General features: G+C 43.9%; 2 protein-coding genes across 3 annotated transcripts in view; one reads left to right on the top strand and one right to left on the bottom strand.

Moving 5' to 3' along the window:
* CC2D1B (coiled-coil and C2 domain containing 1B) overlaps positions 1 to 4,889 on the top strand; it is a gene marked incomplete at its 5' end in the record, with an annotated part of 23,605 nt that extends 18,716 nt beyond the window's left edge. Inside the window, 3 exons of the mRNA XM_009872016.1 lie at positions 2,109 to 2,199; positions 2,841 to 2,971; positions 4,593 to 4,889. Coding sequence (XP_009870318.1) covers positions 2,109 to 2,199; positions 2,841 to 2,960 — 211 coding nt within the window. The remainder of the gene's footprint in view (positions 1 to 2,108; positions 2,200 to 2,840; positions 2,972 to 4,592) is intronic.
* Positions 4,890 to 7,693: 2,804 nt separating this feature from the next.
* ZFYVE9 (zinc finger, FYVE domain containing 9) overlaps positions 7,694 to 15,831 on the bottom strand; it is a 38,564-nt gene continuing 30,426 nt past the window's right edge. For both annotated transcript variants that reach the window (XM_009872014.1, XM_009872015.1), the window contains 6 exons: positions 13,935 to 14,085; positions 12,419 to 12,499; positions 10,949 to 11,111; positions 10,019 to 10,124; positions 8,958 to 9,134; positions 7,694 to 8,172 (listed from right to left, as the gene is read on the bottom strand). In XM_009872014.1, coding sequence (XP_009870316.1) covers positions 8,011 to 8,172; positions 8,958 to 9,134; positions 10,019 to 10,124; positions 10,949 to 11,111; positions 12,419 to 12,499; positions 13,935 to 14,085 — 840 coding nt within the window. In that variant the 3' untranslated portion in view covers positions 7,694 to 8,010. The remainder of the gene's footprint in view (positions 8,173 to 8,957; positions 9,135 to 10,018; positions 10,125 to 10,948; positions 11,112 to 12,418; positions 12,500 to 13,934; positions 14,086 to 15,831) is intronic.

The following is a 15,831-nucleotide window of genomic DNA, read 5'->3' as shown; positions in this document are numbered from 1 at the left end:
AAAGAGGAAAAAAAGAAGAAATGCCCACTGATCACCTTCTTTGTCATCTTCTCACGAGACAGGGGAGGATCACACATTTCAGGCTCTTTTCTACACTCTCTTTTTCTACTATCTGCTCCCCGTCTTTCTCAGGGCTATAAATGAATAATACTTTTGTAGATGTAGTTTTGAGGTCTCCAGTAGCTCTTTGACCATCTCTTAAGATTTATTTTCTCTTGGTGAGCAAAGGAGAGTTGTTTCAGGTCACATATATTAAATTTCAGTTTAAAAAACACTTTCATATAAAACCCCAGCAATGTCTTTTTCCAGAGGAAAAGTCTCTCCTTAAACCTCTCCTAAAAGCTTCTGAAGATAAAAGGAGATTTCCCCAGAGCTGTTTCTGAAACCATGGCCTAGAGCAACTTCACATTCTTCACTCCAGCCGCCCTAGAACTGATCAGGGATGAACTAGTCTTTACTGGTTCTTGAACTATAAAATGGAAATGTGCCTTAAAAAAAAAGCTAGAAAAATTGCTGATTCTCTTTTTTTTAAAGTAACAAAGTGTCCAACATACTGCAGTACGATTATGTAATCCTTCATTTTAAGGTGCTTGGGAAGTAAGGGAAGTATTCTAGTGTGTAGGCTAATAAATTCTGAACTTTTCTACATGATTTTGTGAGTTTCCTCATCGATAGACAATACAGTCTCATCTTTGGAAGGCTTTCTGTCAACAAAATTCATAGGTGGCATGTTTGGAGGCAGCACTCTCAGCCCTGGTGACACTGGTTTTCCTTACTACAGCAATTTGTGTTGAGATGGACAAACTGACAAATAAGAAGCAATTTGAACAACTGAGCTGGAGTCTTTCAACTCCTTCAGCAACAGGTTTTTAGAGAGGATGTCCTTTCCAGCAGTGACTGGCTGCACTTCCCAGTGCATTCAGAGTAGTCCTGGTCTTGCGTTCTTTACCCCATCTAAAGTGTCCGAGCTTGCTGCAGTGGGGACTGATGGTACCGGACCATTGTCCTCCCAGTCTGGAGAGACTCAGGTGCTACAAGAGCTGCAGCATTTCTGAACACAGAAGCCAGAAATTGCCATTAAAGTCTGGATTTCAGGTTCCTTATACTGTGGTTTATTTTTTGTATGTTTGTTGGTGTGCTTGCTTGCCTTTTTCCTAAACAGAATGGCATAAAAAAGGAAGCTTCTGAATTCTTGGCAGATTTCCTGTCTAAAACGTGACAGGTGTGGCTGTCCTACCTCCAGAATATCTAGATTTTAGTTGTTTATCAAACTTTTGGAGACTGATTCAGGGGAATGCTTGGATGCAGGCAAAGACATCCAGTGTTTTGAGCTGAACACTTCTGTGGAATTAGTGTGCTTTAGTCTTTGCTGTTGCCTTTTGGAGGAGTGTGTCTAGGTAAGGATTGCACCACTTGTCTCTGTTAAGATAAAGATGGATGTCTTGCTGATAAAGCTGATAAGTAAAAGTGATTGTAGCTGAAAAAAAGTTGATTGTTTTCCATGCAAGATAAAAATGCTCTGTGTGTAGCAGAGTAGAAATTCTAAAACAGTAGTTCTTGAGTAAAACTACCAGTCTGAAGGTGAATCAGAACAGCCGAACAAAATGTTTGTTCTTGTTGAAACTGAGTGTTTTGATTTATCACAATAAAACAGAATGATTTGGGTGACTTTTTCCTGACAAGTAGTTTGCCAAAACCAGCATTCGCCTGTGAAAAGTTTGTTTTGCTGAGAGATGCAACTTCCTTGGGAAGTTTTTCAGCCAGGCAGCCGTTGCAGAAGGTTGCAGTCTGTCCTGGCTGTGAGGCCGTTCTTCCCTGTTGCCCTGTGCAGGGATGTGCCAATCCAGGTGCTAGTTTAGTGGTTTTTCTTCCTGCTGTCCTCATCTTTAATTTGGTTGCAAGAGAATAATTAACAAATGAGTACTTCCATATCTTGTCCTTGTAGTCTACTTTGCTAAGGGTTTTGCCCTTGCACCCTTGTTTGTAGGGTTCTAGTAGCGTGTTTAGACCAGCCCTTGCAGTGATGATGCAAATAGTGACCTCTTAGCTTCTCTTTAATGTTCTGGAAAACCTTATCCATTTAAATAAGGAAGAATTCTTTGAAACAGGTCCTTTTTCAGAAGTGACAAGCAGGTGGGGACAGCGCACTTGAAACTGGACAAGCTGGAATCAGAATGTGAAGTTAGAGAGATCATTGAGGTACGTTTTTATGGGTGAAGTGTGTTCTTGTTACTAGGATTTGAACACAAAGGGAAAACTAATGTTTGCATTGCATGTCTCTATCTGTATCCGCTTGACAGGTTTGTACTGGATAAATTTGATAGACAACGGGCTGTTCTTTGTTGTGTCACCTCCTGAAGCTGTGACAGTTCTGGGAACTTCTTGGGGATTCTCTTGTGCAAATTTTCTGTATCAAGATAGTTTTGTCAGGACCAGAAATTCAGATGACTCCCAAAAATATTTGAGTTGGTAGCTAACAGATCAAAGGGTTCAGTGAGGACTACCAGAGTGGCTAGAGAGCTGCCAGTAGGAAACCACTAGGTGAAACCTTAAAAAAAAGCCAACAAACTCTCAGGCTGCATCATAGATGTGCTTGGGACACTGCTGCCCTCAGCGTGGCACAGCTGCCCAGCATGGGTTGTGGGGGGAACCCGATCTGCTGGATGATGAATCCAGGGAATCACGCGGCTGCACCACCTCCTGGCATCACAGTCACCTCCAGGTGATCTCTGTCATCTTCGAGTCGTGGGAAAATAAAGTCAGTGGTTGCCTGAGGCATTATAGTTTGGCAGTATTGTTCATATGTGCACTAACTGCTCCTGTTTTTGTGGTTCTTTCAGATTTTTGATGGCAGAAAGCCCACTGGAGGGAAACTGGAGGTAAAAGTGAGACTCAGGGAGCCCCTCAGTGGTCAAGATCTTCAGACAGTTACAGAAAATTGGCTGGTCCTTGAACATTAGTTCTCTCTGAGGTACGAATACTATGTCAACAGGTGATGGGGCCAGAACTTGACAGGCCACAGATAAACTCTGCTTGAATACTGTCTTTTATTGACATTGACCCAGTTATACTGCTCTGGCTTTGATACTGTTCATCTTTATATTTGTAGTGGTGAGTTGACGTAATTTCAGAAATGAGGTTGCAGAATCTCTGATTTGTTTGTGTATCAGAGATGCTACTTCACCATCACTTGAAATGCAGGGAGAACTCCTAGCATTACCTTTACTTAGAATAATATTTAGAAAATAAGACTGACAGGTCTTTTCTAAGGGAGAGAGTGCCTTCTCTCCATCCTTCTTGTTAGCACAGAACCTTTCAGAGTTAGCAAGGACCTTTCTTCCCCTGCCAGAAGCTAGAGAAGGGCATTTGTTCATCCTGTGAGAGTCTGTGTGACTTCGCCTGAAAGGGAAACTATTGGAGACAGGCATTCTTCCGGGGTGCTTGAGCCTTCTGGGCTGGGAGAAACTGTGCAGTTGAACACAGACTCCCTGAAGAACTGTGCCTGGCGCGCACTGTGCTCACAGCCAGTACAGGAGAGGAGCTCTGTGCTGCTAAGGTGGCTGTATACCAGAAGGATGAACAAGGGGTGGGCTTCCTCCTCTTGCCAGCCTCTACAGAAACTGCCTGATTTTAGAGGCTGTCTTCCCTTCTCATACTGTGCTCTTCTCCCTTCTTAAAAAAGACCCCAAAAAAACCCCAAAAAACAAACACTGGCAAATACATACCAAAAATTCTGGTGGGTTTTTTTTTAACTGATTTTCTACATGAATTTCCTGAAAGTACCAAAAGTCCATCAGCCTACTTTTATTTGTGTGTCTGATATTTGAAAGAAAATTCCGATCAGTTGGACACAATCACCGATACCCTGAAGCTTAGGTCCTTGCTTCTCCCACAGCTTATGCTCATAAAACCACGGAGAGGACACGGACTCACTAGGGACAGCCAGTTGTCCTTTTGGCCTGCAGGCGCAGGGCGTTACAGGCAGGTCTGTGAGTGTGCTGACCCCTTCTGAGCAGGTATTTATTGGACTGGGACAGCTCGCCTTTTCTCCTGGAAAAGAGATGATCTGTAAACACAGTTTCTAATAACTGATCCCTTTTCCTTCACTTGAGCTCCTCAAGTTTGTGTGCTCCCTCTTCCTTAGTGTAGTGTTTTGCTTTGCTTTTATAAATGGCCATTAAGCTGATGTTCACCAGCTTCACAGTGACATCCCCTGTTTGCCACACTGAAATTCCTGATTGTGTTAGACTTCACAGATCGAGAAGTCTTTGTTTCAATACATGCGTCTGAATTTTGGTGGCACCAAAGGGACTGTTTGTCTGGAGATTTCTTCCTCTCAGCCAGAGAGGTCAGGAAGCACCCATGAGCTGCCATATCCAAAACAACAGCCTCACCTTGTGCCCTGACTGGACACCCTCAGCATTTTCAGTCATGAGAGCTTAATAATTCTGCTCCATTGATTTTTCTAGTTGACCATCCAGAAAATTAATGTCAGCATTTTACATGTAATTTGACCTTGAATTGTGAAAAATCTGTTAAGTACTGCATCAGGTGATTTTGGTTTTTTTGTTTGTTTGTTTTTCCCGCCCCAGATCCATATTGGAATGTTAAAAGATGTGGGATGAACGGATATCGAAAGATGCTGCTAGCTGCAAGCACCAAAGACGTTAAACGAATGCACTACTGAACCTAATGTCTACTTCGATAACAGCCATAGTGCTTATTAATAACTTTAAGGCAAATGTAAGGCTCTGGAAACGTGCTGCTGCAGGGGATTGTTACTAGTCTACACAAGATAGACAGAATTGCCTTAACGTGGGACTACTAATGTAGCACCAGAATGAATGTTACATTAACTATGCAGAGGTGTGTGGAAAGTTTAGCCCCTTAAAAATTCCCTGAGGCAGTGCAAAAACTTTTCAGTCAAGTCACAGGTAAGACCTTTACTAGAATTCATTTCTTCACGTGTACGAGCAGCCAACATGGTACATCAACAGTCTGCTACTGCTTTCTCTGTTCTCTCTTTTCAAGGCCTGTGTGGGTATTTTTGCGCATGCCATTGCCACACGAAGCTACATGGGCTGTTGCCTTTCAGAAGAGCAGAATGCAAAACTTCTTAGCAGCAGGTGTTTGCAGATGTACAGTTTTGTTTTGGCTACCCCTGCCTGCCGTGCTTGCTGCACTGCTGCTTCAGTGCAGCCTGGGTACTGTGCCTTCATCCTTTTTCTTTTTTTCTTTTTCATTCAAAAAAAAAGAGGAGGGAAAAAATGTATGGTAGAGCCTGCTGCTTCCCAGATGTCCCTTGTATTTTTACAAAAACAGGCTTTTACAGTTTTTCCAGGTGATGGGGAGAATAGCCACTCTGTGATACAGAAAACTGGATTCTGACTATTTTCAGGAATGCTTTGGATCAGCAGCATATGAAAATGGTACCAAGTATGTTTGTGGTTTTAATTTTCTGTGAGCTAACACAGACAACTGATCTCAAAGGAGAGGCTGTGCCTGCGCTGGGGCTCCTGCACCAGCCGGTGAGATGGGGCGAGGGTGGAGACAGAAGAGAGTCCAGACAAGTAAGGCAGCGCTGCTGCCTCTGTCTTCCTGAGCAGATGAAGACAGTACAGTGTTTAGTTTTTAATTTCAATAAATTTAATATACAAAACTACATGTCGAAAATAAAAATATAATATGCAGTTTTTTGCAGTGTTAACTAACTGAATTTTAAAAGTACAATTTTTTTTTTCTAAAACAAGTACTCATTTCTTAACAACATGGTAATTAAGGTCATTTAAAAGGCTATGGTTGAAGCAAACATGTCAGTCACCACTTGATAGTGTTTTGCACAAACATAATCCAAACCTAAAAGACGTTTGGGGCAAAGGAAGAGAAGATAAAGATTTTTCACCTCTTTTACCGCATTATTAAGCATAACAATGCAACTAAGGTAACTGGAAAGCCGCTGCTGTGGCAAAGCTGGAGTGCAGGCTCTAGAAGGAAGATTATTACTTGGTTTATGGAATGCTCTACCCGACAGTGAATCTTGCCTACGCCGTGTAGTGCCGCACCGTGTCCCAAAGTGTGAAAAAAACAGGGTGCAGAGGGGAGGCTGAAAGGAACATTCGTCCTGCTCCGCTGCACAAATACATAGGGAGGCTTGCGATTGGGTAATAGCTTAAGGTTTGCCTGTCGTGACACGTGAGGAAGCCGCGTTAAGCCAGCCACCTTTTCCCAATGGTGGAGGTGAGGGTTCACTCGGATGTCACACTTTTGCCCTTTCAGGTGTTGGGCTGTGCTATCTCTTGCTGGCCAGTGTTTAATTCTGGAGTTTGACCCCAGGTCCCTGGCCTGCCTTCTCCAGGTGTTGGGTGGTGACAGCCGTAATTTGCAATATTGGATTTGTCAGACTTTGCTTTTTTGTTTTAAAAAGCAGTAGCCATTTATTCACAAATGCACTCTGGACATAAACTGTGCTGTCTTCACATAAAATACATTGCTATGCGTACAGTTACCTTTTCCTTTGCCCAGCTAATGCAGTATATTTGTTTAAAAAATAGAGCATGTGTCTCACAGTAGCCTTGCACTTCTCTTTATATTGGAAAGGATGCCTGCATTACTCACCTACAGCAAAACCAAAACTACCACTGCTGCATCCACCAGAACTGACTGTGAGTAGGGATGACATAAGGGCTGAGATACTGTGTTCACCGTAAATTAGCCCCTCTCTTCCCAAACTGATTTTCTGTGCAGACAGGAGGAGAAACCTTCACCACCACCACCCCCTTCCCAGGAGCAACTCAAAACCAGGTGCTGTGCCGCGGTTACGGCTCAGCAAAGCAAACCCCTTCTCCTGCTCTTAGTCTCTCCCACCAGTTGGCAGCTTTCCACAGAGACAACACAAATGTGGAACCATATTTCCTCCAGCTGATGCTCAACAATTCCAGCTTCGCAAGGTCACGGCAGATGTGAGCAGCTGCTTTCCTTACTAAAACCCTCTCAGGTGAGATCAAGAGCACTGAGCCAAGTGCAACTGTTCAGAGCTGACCAGAAAGCCTTTTTCAGCAGAACATGCAAAAACAGCCACTCTGTATTTTATCACGGGTAAGCTTTTACATGGTGCTGCTAATACAAAGTGCGAGCTGTCTTGTATTACATGACACTAGCGTTACACTACAGCAAGGAGGAGACTTAAAGCTGCCCTGGGTGTTACTTTTCTTTAAAAAGCAGGACCTACTGAGGAAGAGGAACGAGATATAACTGCACTTTACGGCTAATATTTCCTCTGCTTCATATAGATTTGTAAACAAAGTACGGAACAGCAGAGTTGTTCTAGGAGATTATAGAAATCTGCCAAGGTGACGGGGTTTTAGAGGAACTAGGGGAAAAAAGGAAACTAGCCTATTACACACACAAAACTGCAGTTTACGTAACACCGCTTTCAGAGAGAGATGCCTGCCGTTGTGCTCGTTCGGACGCACATACAAATGTAGTTATGGCTAGGAAATCTTCCCCTATCTTTCAAGGGCTACTCCACACGTATTTCAACCAATAATCTGGTCAAAATAATGTAAACGTTACTTTTTAATGTCTACAGAATAACCACAGACAGCATTAACAATGAGGTCAGAATGGAGGTCGTGGTTGTTTCTTACATGTCCATCTACAGACAGGACAAGATTGGAGTTTCACGTTTTATTTACGCCCCAGTGATCTTTGCACCCGTTTGAGCATTTAGAGTACATGACTGTAAGTCTTTAAACATGAGCATTTTTCTAAACAGTAACAGAAGTGTATTAGCTGCAAGGATAGCATAGCCATGTTGTAGTAGAGAAGCTGCCCTGATCCTCTGTTTGTTGACAATGCATAGAAGATTTAGAATTATGGAACAACTGTCCCTCCCTCCTCCCCCCTCCTCCCCCGATAGTGTTAACAAAAGCTTAATTTTCCAGTTTTAAAGTGCAAATGATTCAGATACAACTGCTGCTGGAACAGGTCTGAACAGAAAATGAAGTCCTCTTATGAGATGTTTTCCAGAATATAAAAGATGAGCTCCATTATGACTGGCCCCTCGCTCAACTGACACGCCCCTCCATGAATCACTGGAACTAAGGCACTGTCCAGGTCATTCATGTACTGAGTGGGCAGGGGCTGGCCGTTACTCCCAGCTTGGTAACCAACCTAAAAAATACAAAGCAAAAGCGGGTTTTACAGAGAACAGGACATGAGGCAGGGGGCAGTAAGGGAGCCGCCACGGCCTCTGCTGGGGCAAGTCAGACATGAGCAGGCTGGAGCAGGCACTAAACCTGCTTTTCCACTTGTTTTTGCTCCCTGCGTTCCCAGTGGCTGCCTAGACAGTAGTAGTTTCTTTTTCTTCCCTACTCCTTTGTCGAAGCACATCATTCAGATCAACAGGAACTGCACCCTGCATTACCAGATTAAGTCACGCAGCATTTAAAAGCTGGCTGATGCTAAGAGCGTGTCCCCACCAAGGCGACGCCAGCTGTCCTGCCAGGAGACCCCTGGCTCTGCTTGTAGCGGTTCCTCAGGAGCACTCTCAAGGGGACCTTCCATCTGCTTCTCTGCCTCATATGCAGTGTGAGCTTTGAAGAACAGCCACACTTGGCAAACCACGTTCTGTGCTCACCCAAGACTACATTTAACAGGCACCCATCTTTCCCTTCTGGTGAAAAAGCCAATTTAGTGTCTTTGAGCACCTGCAACTCGCAGGTCTCTGACTACAGAGCAGGTGCTGCCAGCGGCAGATGGAGTCAAGCCCGGCGTTAACTCAGGTTCAGCACGAGCTCTCCAATTTTAACAGATGGCCCCAAACACCAAAAACCACTGGACTAGTGTTTAGTCTCAGTACTTCTTTAACCAAGGGAATGGCTGAAGTGCTCTATTTCCTGTTTGGGGAACAACCAAGGGAACCCTCCCCAGGTAAACCAAAACTATTCATGACTTACTTGATCTGAGTCAAGTGTCACACGCAGACCCAGCTTAGTCATTCCGTCTTCTTTCAGCAATTTAAGATGAGGACAGAGCGCTAAACAGAAAGCCTTTGCCACGTTTTCAGTCAGCCTGCTGTGATCAGCTGGGTCACTTAGACCATTATGTTGCTCATCGTTTTCCAGGAAGAACACCTGAAGGAAAGAGGTAACACAGGACATGAGGGCCTAGAAAATAAGATTACTAAGATGCCATTTAAACTTTTTACTTAAAGAAGAGCTGCTTAGGGAAGACAAGCCAAAACCCTGAAGACAAAGCCCCCTTAGGGTGGAAAAACATAAAACACTTCAAAGGAAAGAATTAAATAGTTGTGTTCTCAAAAAAACCTTTCAGTTCTGGTCAAAAGCCTCATTACGGAAATTCACCAGTAGACTTCAGTAGAAGCCATCCCAGCCTGAGCATTTGTACTGTAGTTGTCGCTGAACTTATCTCTGTTGAGCGCAGCTGACTTGGGAAGACGGATGCTAAGGCAGCAAGCAACTCTGTTCCTCCTGGGCAGGTTAAGTGAGACACTTGAAGGAATTGTTTAACGTTAGCATCTGAGTGCTGGCAGAGCCACAGGTGCCATCAGCTATGCCAGCACTTCCTGCAAGTGACCTCTGCCGCAGCACTTTCCTTTTAACCTGCAACATTTTAGAGCCAGTGGCTCAAAAATAACATTAAAAAAATAATTATTAAAGTTTGTCTTCATTTAAGAAGGTAGATTTTAACACAAATGCAGATTAATTCAGCTGTTACCCTGGATAACATAGTCTGGTACCCCTCGTGTTCAACAACCGAGTACAAGAAGGGGCGGCCGGGCAGGCCCTAGAGGCTGGCTGTGGGAGCAGGCCGAGGTGCACCTCAGTGTTAAGGTATTTTATTCTGCACGATGCCATGCTGAATCTTTCCTTGCAGGTAGGAAAGCTAACACTGGTCTCTTCTGAAGACTTTGCTCTTTAATTTTGGTGAGAAGGTGGTAGCTGCAATCCCCAAATGCCAAGTGTTGGTGCACACCAGCTCAGTCTGACTGACTCACCTCTGTCCACCGGATGACCTTTCCGTTTGCCTTGTACTCTGAGCCGTGAAATATCTTCACGCTTGTTATAGACTCCATCGATTTGCCATCAATAGGGCTCACCACACTGTAAAAGGGAGGGGAAGGGGTAAGAACTGACTTAGGAGAAGACATGAGCTGAAGGGAGACCCTCGCAAAAGAGAACTGCAGCTCTGACCCTGACACCTGCCCTGGCCAACACGCACAGGCCAGGCGCAGGAAGGACCTTTCTGCAGGTTTTTGACAAAGCTTTGCACCAGAGCTGAGATCTCAAAGTGGTAACACAGCACTGAGGCCTTACATAGAGATTTGAGGGTTTTTATTCATTTGTACCCGCAGTGCAGGCCAGCAGCACCTGAAATGCTGTTTACACAGCCCGGCACTTAAGCACAGAAGCAAAGACTTGAGAGCCTGAAATTACAGAAATACCCTTCTTCCTAGATGCTGAGTCTTTAAACACTGTGCCAATCACAAGAGCACTTCACTGCCATAAATACTTCAGCTGCCATACGCACCTTTTTTTGGCTTAACTATCAAGAGTCCGAATATACTACTGATGTTCAGCAGTTTTATTTCCAGCATTACTTAATGGAAACTAAGCATCAAGAGAGCAAAGTGACCACACTGTGCAGGGTTCAGCACTCGGCACTGGAGACAGATCAGTGGTTTCCAATAACTGGATATCAGCAATGGCAAAAAATCCATAGCATTGACAACTTTCTAAATTGATGCCCCAAAGCTCTGGTATCTCCCTTCCATTTTCATTACATTTAGTTGCCGCTTATCACTCAAAATAGAGGCACAAACTTCTAATTCCTATTGAAGACTCATGCACCTTAGTAAGACCAATTAAAATTTTTAACAAATACAGTCAAAGGTCACCTTTCAATGGCAAGCAATCCCTCTACTTACCCTTTATTAAAGTTCTTATCATCTTCTACCCACTGAATATGAACGTGTTCCTGAGGATCTTCTGCATCTACTTTGCCACAAGTGATGGTGAAGTCTTTCATCTCCCTCAAGGCCTGCCTCAAAGAGTCCATGTTCTCGGCAGTTATCTGGACCATTACTCCATCTAGGAAACAAAGAAATCCTTGTAAACCAAGATAGGCCACACTGAACTGAGCCTATACATTAAAAAATAAACTAAACATTCTTCTTTTTTGCAACAAAAAAGTTAAATATCTATTTTAAGAATCATAGGCAGCAGCACTACGTAAGACCATTTCTGAACTCTCACATTCCTAGGGTGTAGCACTGATGAGTGCTGAGTAGGGAAACACAAGAATGATTTCAAGTCCATCTACCAGGTAAAGCTGCCTCTAGCAATGGGCGCATTAGCTTGCCACAAACCTTGCCACCACCCCGTGTGATGCCCCCTCCCTTCCACTATCGCCTCTGCTGGCACGGGAAGCAGCACACCAGCAGCAGCAGAGCTTCTGAGAAGTCACCGTGTGCCTGACAGTGGTGACATACAGAACGTGGGTTGGATCAGTCTCAGTTACTGCTGAAATAACCCAGGAGTGATCCACTTCGCCAGTGCACAGACTCCTTGCCTGAATCCACCTGTACCTTTGTCTTGCACTAAAGCACCACTTTAGACACAGAAAATGCTACGATGGCCTACGGATAGTGACTGACGGTGAGGGGGCTGCTTTCCCACGGACTGCACGCTCGTACAGCTGCAAGCTCCCACACTGGCGCAGCTTACGGAGCTCCTGCTCGTCTGTGGAGCCGTGCTAACCCACTGCACGCACGGGCTTCTTGCATCCCTCACTCACACTTAAAACACAGCTGGGTGCGCTGTCACACCTGCGGTGAGCTTAGACTACAAAGTTCTGCAGCTCAGCTAACAAGCAATAACCGCTTTCGACTCAGTGTACACAGTCAACATTTGTGTGATATGGCAACTGCTAAAAGGAGAATAAACCAAAGCAGAGAGGTACCAGCTCAACAATCTTGACGTTTCATGTTCTCATCTGCCCACCTACAAGCACCTAAACAACACACATCCATAGTCCTCCATAATGCAGAACTATTTGGGAACAGAGTATGTTCAGCAAGGCTTCCTCTCCTGGCTGGTGGATTACATATTCCATATTTCTTAGGCTCACAATTTTCTAATTCAGCCCAAACAAGTAAACTGATCCCAGGCTCACAAGCCAGGTATTTCATGTCTTACTCTCATTTTCTTGTGTCCCTGTTCTACAGCATCTAGAGAAGTTCCTCCTCATTAAAGGAAACAGGTTTGGGGTGGGGTTTTTTTGGCTAAAAAAGCAGAATAAAGCTGAAGCAGCAGCATGATTCAAATGCCCAAGGCGAAACAGCAGAGCTGTGTTAAGAGTGAAGCAACACGTTTTAAGCAAGCAGTTCAGTTCTTACCTTCTACTATACTGGATTTGGCAAGGTAGCCTGAAGAGGATTTTAAAGCTCCACTGAACACAAAGAAGCTGGCACCAGTCACTGCAACAACAACAACAACAACAACAGGAGTGATTTAGTGAGGCTTTCATCAAAACAATGCCTTGCACAAGACTCAGGCATCACAGCTCTATCATCCAGAAAGGTGATTAATCTAAATCAGGACAAATGCTGCTCAGAATTACGGTGACTTTAAAGCACATCACAGGTTTGGGTATCAAAGGACAAATCACAGTTATCTCTAAACTGGAGAACAGTTTTTGTCAACCTTAATGAACACTCATATTTCACATCACTCTCCCTCTTCCCATACCCACCTCAAAGTTTCAGGACTCCTAGTTTAGGGTAACCAAGTACATAATTAACTTCTAAATGTTCCCACATAGCTGGCAAAAATGGTAAGTGAGCTGTTTATGGATCACACTGTAACACCAACCTACTGGCCAGGCCACAGGCGAAAGCCACCTGATTGGAAGTTCTTGTAAATAACCACTAATCATCATGAAATTCATCCTGGAAATTCCTCTTCTTGTCCCACATGTAAAATCAAGTCAGATAAGCCCGTGAGTCCTGAGTGACATCCCATGGCAGTCACTGGAGTGACTGGGGATACTTGTAAAACATAAACGTTGGCCTCTGTCTTGCTTGTTCTCATTTGGAGATAGTATGAATGCTTTTGCCAGAAATCTTCCAAAACCTGAAATGTTTAAATTCTCAAAGCGCTGCTGCTGCAGCCCTTCGGTCTACTCTAAACAAAATAAAGCCTGGAAATTAGATGGTCTAACTGAGTTGAACATGAGGAGTTTCTTGAAGACAGACTATTAAAATGCCACCGCTGTTCATTATTCCTCTTTACCTTTCTCTCATACTAAATCTCATCTTCCTCCTTTCACATTGCATAGGTCAAGCACAGGCAGCCACAACCTCACCTGTAGTCTCCAAAACCACCAAAGCCAGCTCTCATTGTTAATGCAGAGATGTTGCCTAAGCCAGTTACAGCCCTGCGAGCACCGCTAGCCCCAAGAAGTGTGACCGCATTTACAAGGGGGCGAGCTGCCACGTGCTTCAGGTGGGCTCGACCCATGCAGTTGCTAGAACACCTCTCGGACAAACTCGGGACAGCGCCATTGGCCTTGAGAAGCATGACGCGGACTGTCCACAGGATGCAAACCCCACGGTGTGCCCCCGATATCGGAGCTCGTGGATTCTGCAAGGGGGAATAAACCGCCACGGGGATAAAGGTCAGAGAGAGCAACGTGTGACTGGTCCTTGTGTTGCACGTCTAACAAAGCTGCCTGTTCAGTAATGCCAGCTGTCAGAACTGCTTCCTCTGAACGTCTAAGAGAAACCCAGTTAAATGCAGACAAACCCAGTTCTGACTGATTCCAAGCCATGCGCTGGAACGGTAACGCAAACAGCAAAGAAGTCCCGCAGAGCGCCGGGAGGGCACAGCCTCCCCGTGAACCCCCGTTCTCACCCTTCCTCGGCTGGTTGTGGATGCTGATGGCCTGCGTCTGGTAATTCCCGTCATCGTTCTGCACACACACCAGATGCGAGTCTGCCTTCTCATTGAAGCATGCGCCCCCGGCTAGAACGTGCTCGTTGGATTTGTTCATGGCTTTCATCATCTGCAAACAAAAAAGTTTAGCACTTCTATCCTGTTCATCAAGCACCACCACACAGAGGTGATTCTTGGAACAGCTGAACTGGACAGAGCAAGCTTCTCAACAGCCCTCGTGTTCTCATGTCAGATTTGAACACTCAGAACCATAAACTGCTTTTGAAAGAAGGGTCCGAGTCTTACACGGTCTAGATGCTTTAAAGCGCCACCTTTTAGGGTAAATTAAGATAAATCATGGAAGGGATAGCTGAGTTATATAGGTTGCAAAAGTCATTATCTCTAGCTGTTTAAAAAAAAAACCACAGGAAAAAAACATTAAAAAATCCACTGGGAGGAAATATCTGGCTTTTTTACACAAATGCAGTTGCTTATGAAATAAATCATAAATGTTGCCTCCACGGCTTCATTTTATCATATAATGCACACCTAGTTACATGTCTTGACAAAATATTCTTTAAATTATACAGCCTTTTTTTCCTTTTCTCCTCTCTTCCTCTTCATGAAGGCTCAGACTATGAGATTTTTGATCTAAAAGGAAACTGAGGGAGTCATCTGTCTCAGGAATTCGTTTCAAAACCAAAAACTGTATGCTTGCTTAAAAGAAAAAAAAAAAAAACAAACCCAAATTAAATTACACCCCTTCCCCCCAGTGAAAGCCCCAATGAGAAGGAAAATACTGAATTATTTGACATCTCTTCAGAGCACTCATACCCTCATCTTCTGCTTCCTGTAGCTGATAAACACACACACGGCACACAACAGCTTTGTCTCTCTCGTCTAACATAAAACCTTAATTATAGTGTCAGGAACATTAGCTGATGCTCACTGTTGACAAATGTGCACAGGTGCAATGTTTGGGGAGGAAACTTAATTAGGATTTTGCATCAGACAACAGTGTATTTCATTATCTAGTTCATCATGTCATGCTCCAGAATCAAGATTTTAGCTCAACAGCAGCGTCTTTATGGAGCCCAGTAGCTGCCTTTAGCGTAACAAGAAACAACTGGACATGGCAGCTGTGTTTGGTAACAAAGCAACGGACTAAAAAAAAAGCAATCACTTTTGTTGAGAGACTAACCAGGCAACTAAGTATCGCTGTAAGTTGTAGAAAACTGAAATAATTTAGAACATAAAAATACGTATTCAATAGAAAAAAAAACGTATTTTAATGCTTCTTAATTACAGTCTGAATTCTCCACATTTAATCTGTGCATGAGATTTAAAGTGAGTTTTTCACTTTCTAGATAGTCTGAGTGATGCTCTTTCCTAATTAAATACTGCTTTACATGGGGAAAAAAGCAAAGGTCTTGTGGTTTAGTTCTTAATTCAGACGAAAAATTTCTAGTGATTTAGCCTTTCAACTGGATTGCAAGCAGCACTGTTAAATAAACAACACTCTATCAATTTAAAAAGTGGAAGCCTTGCATCATGCTGAAAAGAGAACTCAAGTACGAAGCCGAGAATGGGCCAAGCTGCAAACGGGCGTTTGCTGGCAGCCCCGCTCAGGGCGACGTCTAACTCGAACCGAAGCTGACACGCCGGCAAGCGCCAGGCACAGCGAACACTTGCTGAACAGCATCTGCTGTGCCAGTCCCTATTTAATTCATGAAAACTTTCCTGACCTTTTCCATTTTCTCACAACTGCATCAAGAATTAATACGCCTTTTAACGGACCCTTTGTCATCTTGATTTATCAGTTCCATCTTTCTCAAACTTCCAGGAAGAACGCTTTTTCCTTCTTTTCGATTTATTT

The sequence above is a fragment of the Apaloderma vittatum genome, unplaced genomic scaffold (assembly GCF_000703405.1).
Source record: "Apaloderma vittatum isolate BGI_N311 unplaced genomic scaffold, ASM70340v1 scaffold3986, whole genome shotgun sequence".
NCBI classification, from domain to species: Eukaryota; Metazoa; Chordata; class Aves; order Trogoniformes; family Trogonidae; genus Apaloderma; species Apaloderma vittatum.
Note: the sequence above shows the minus strand (reverse complement) of the source record. Positions and strands in the feature narration are given on the sequence as shown.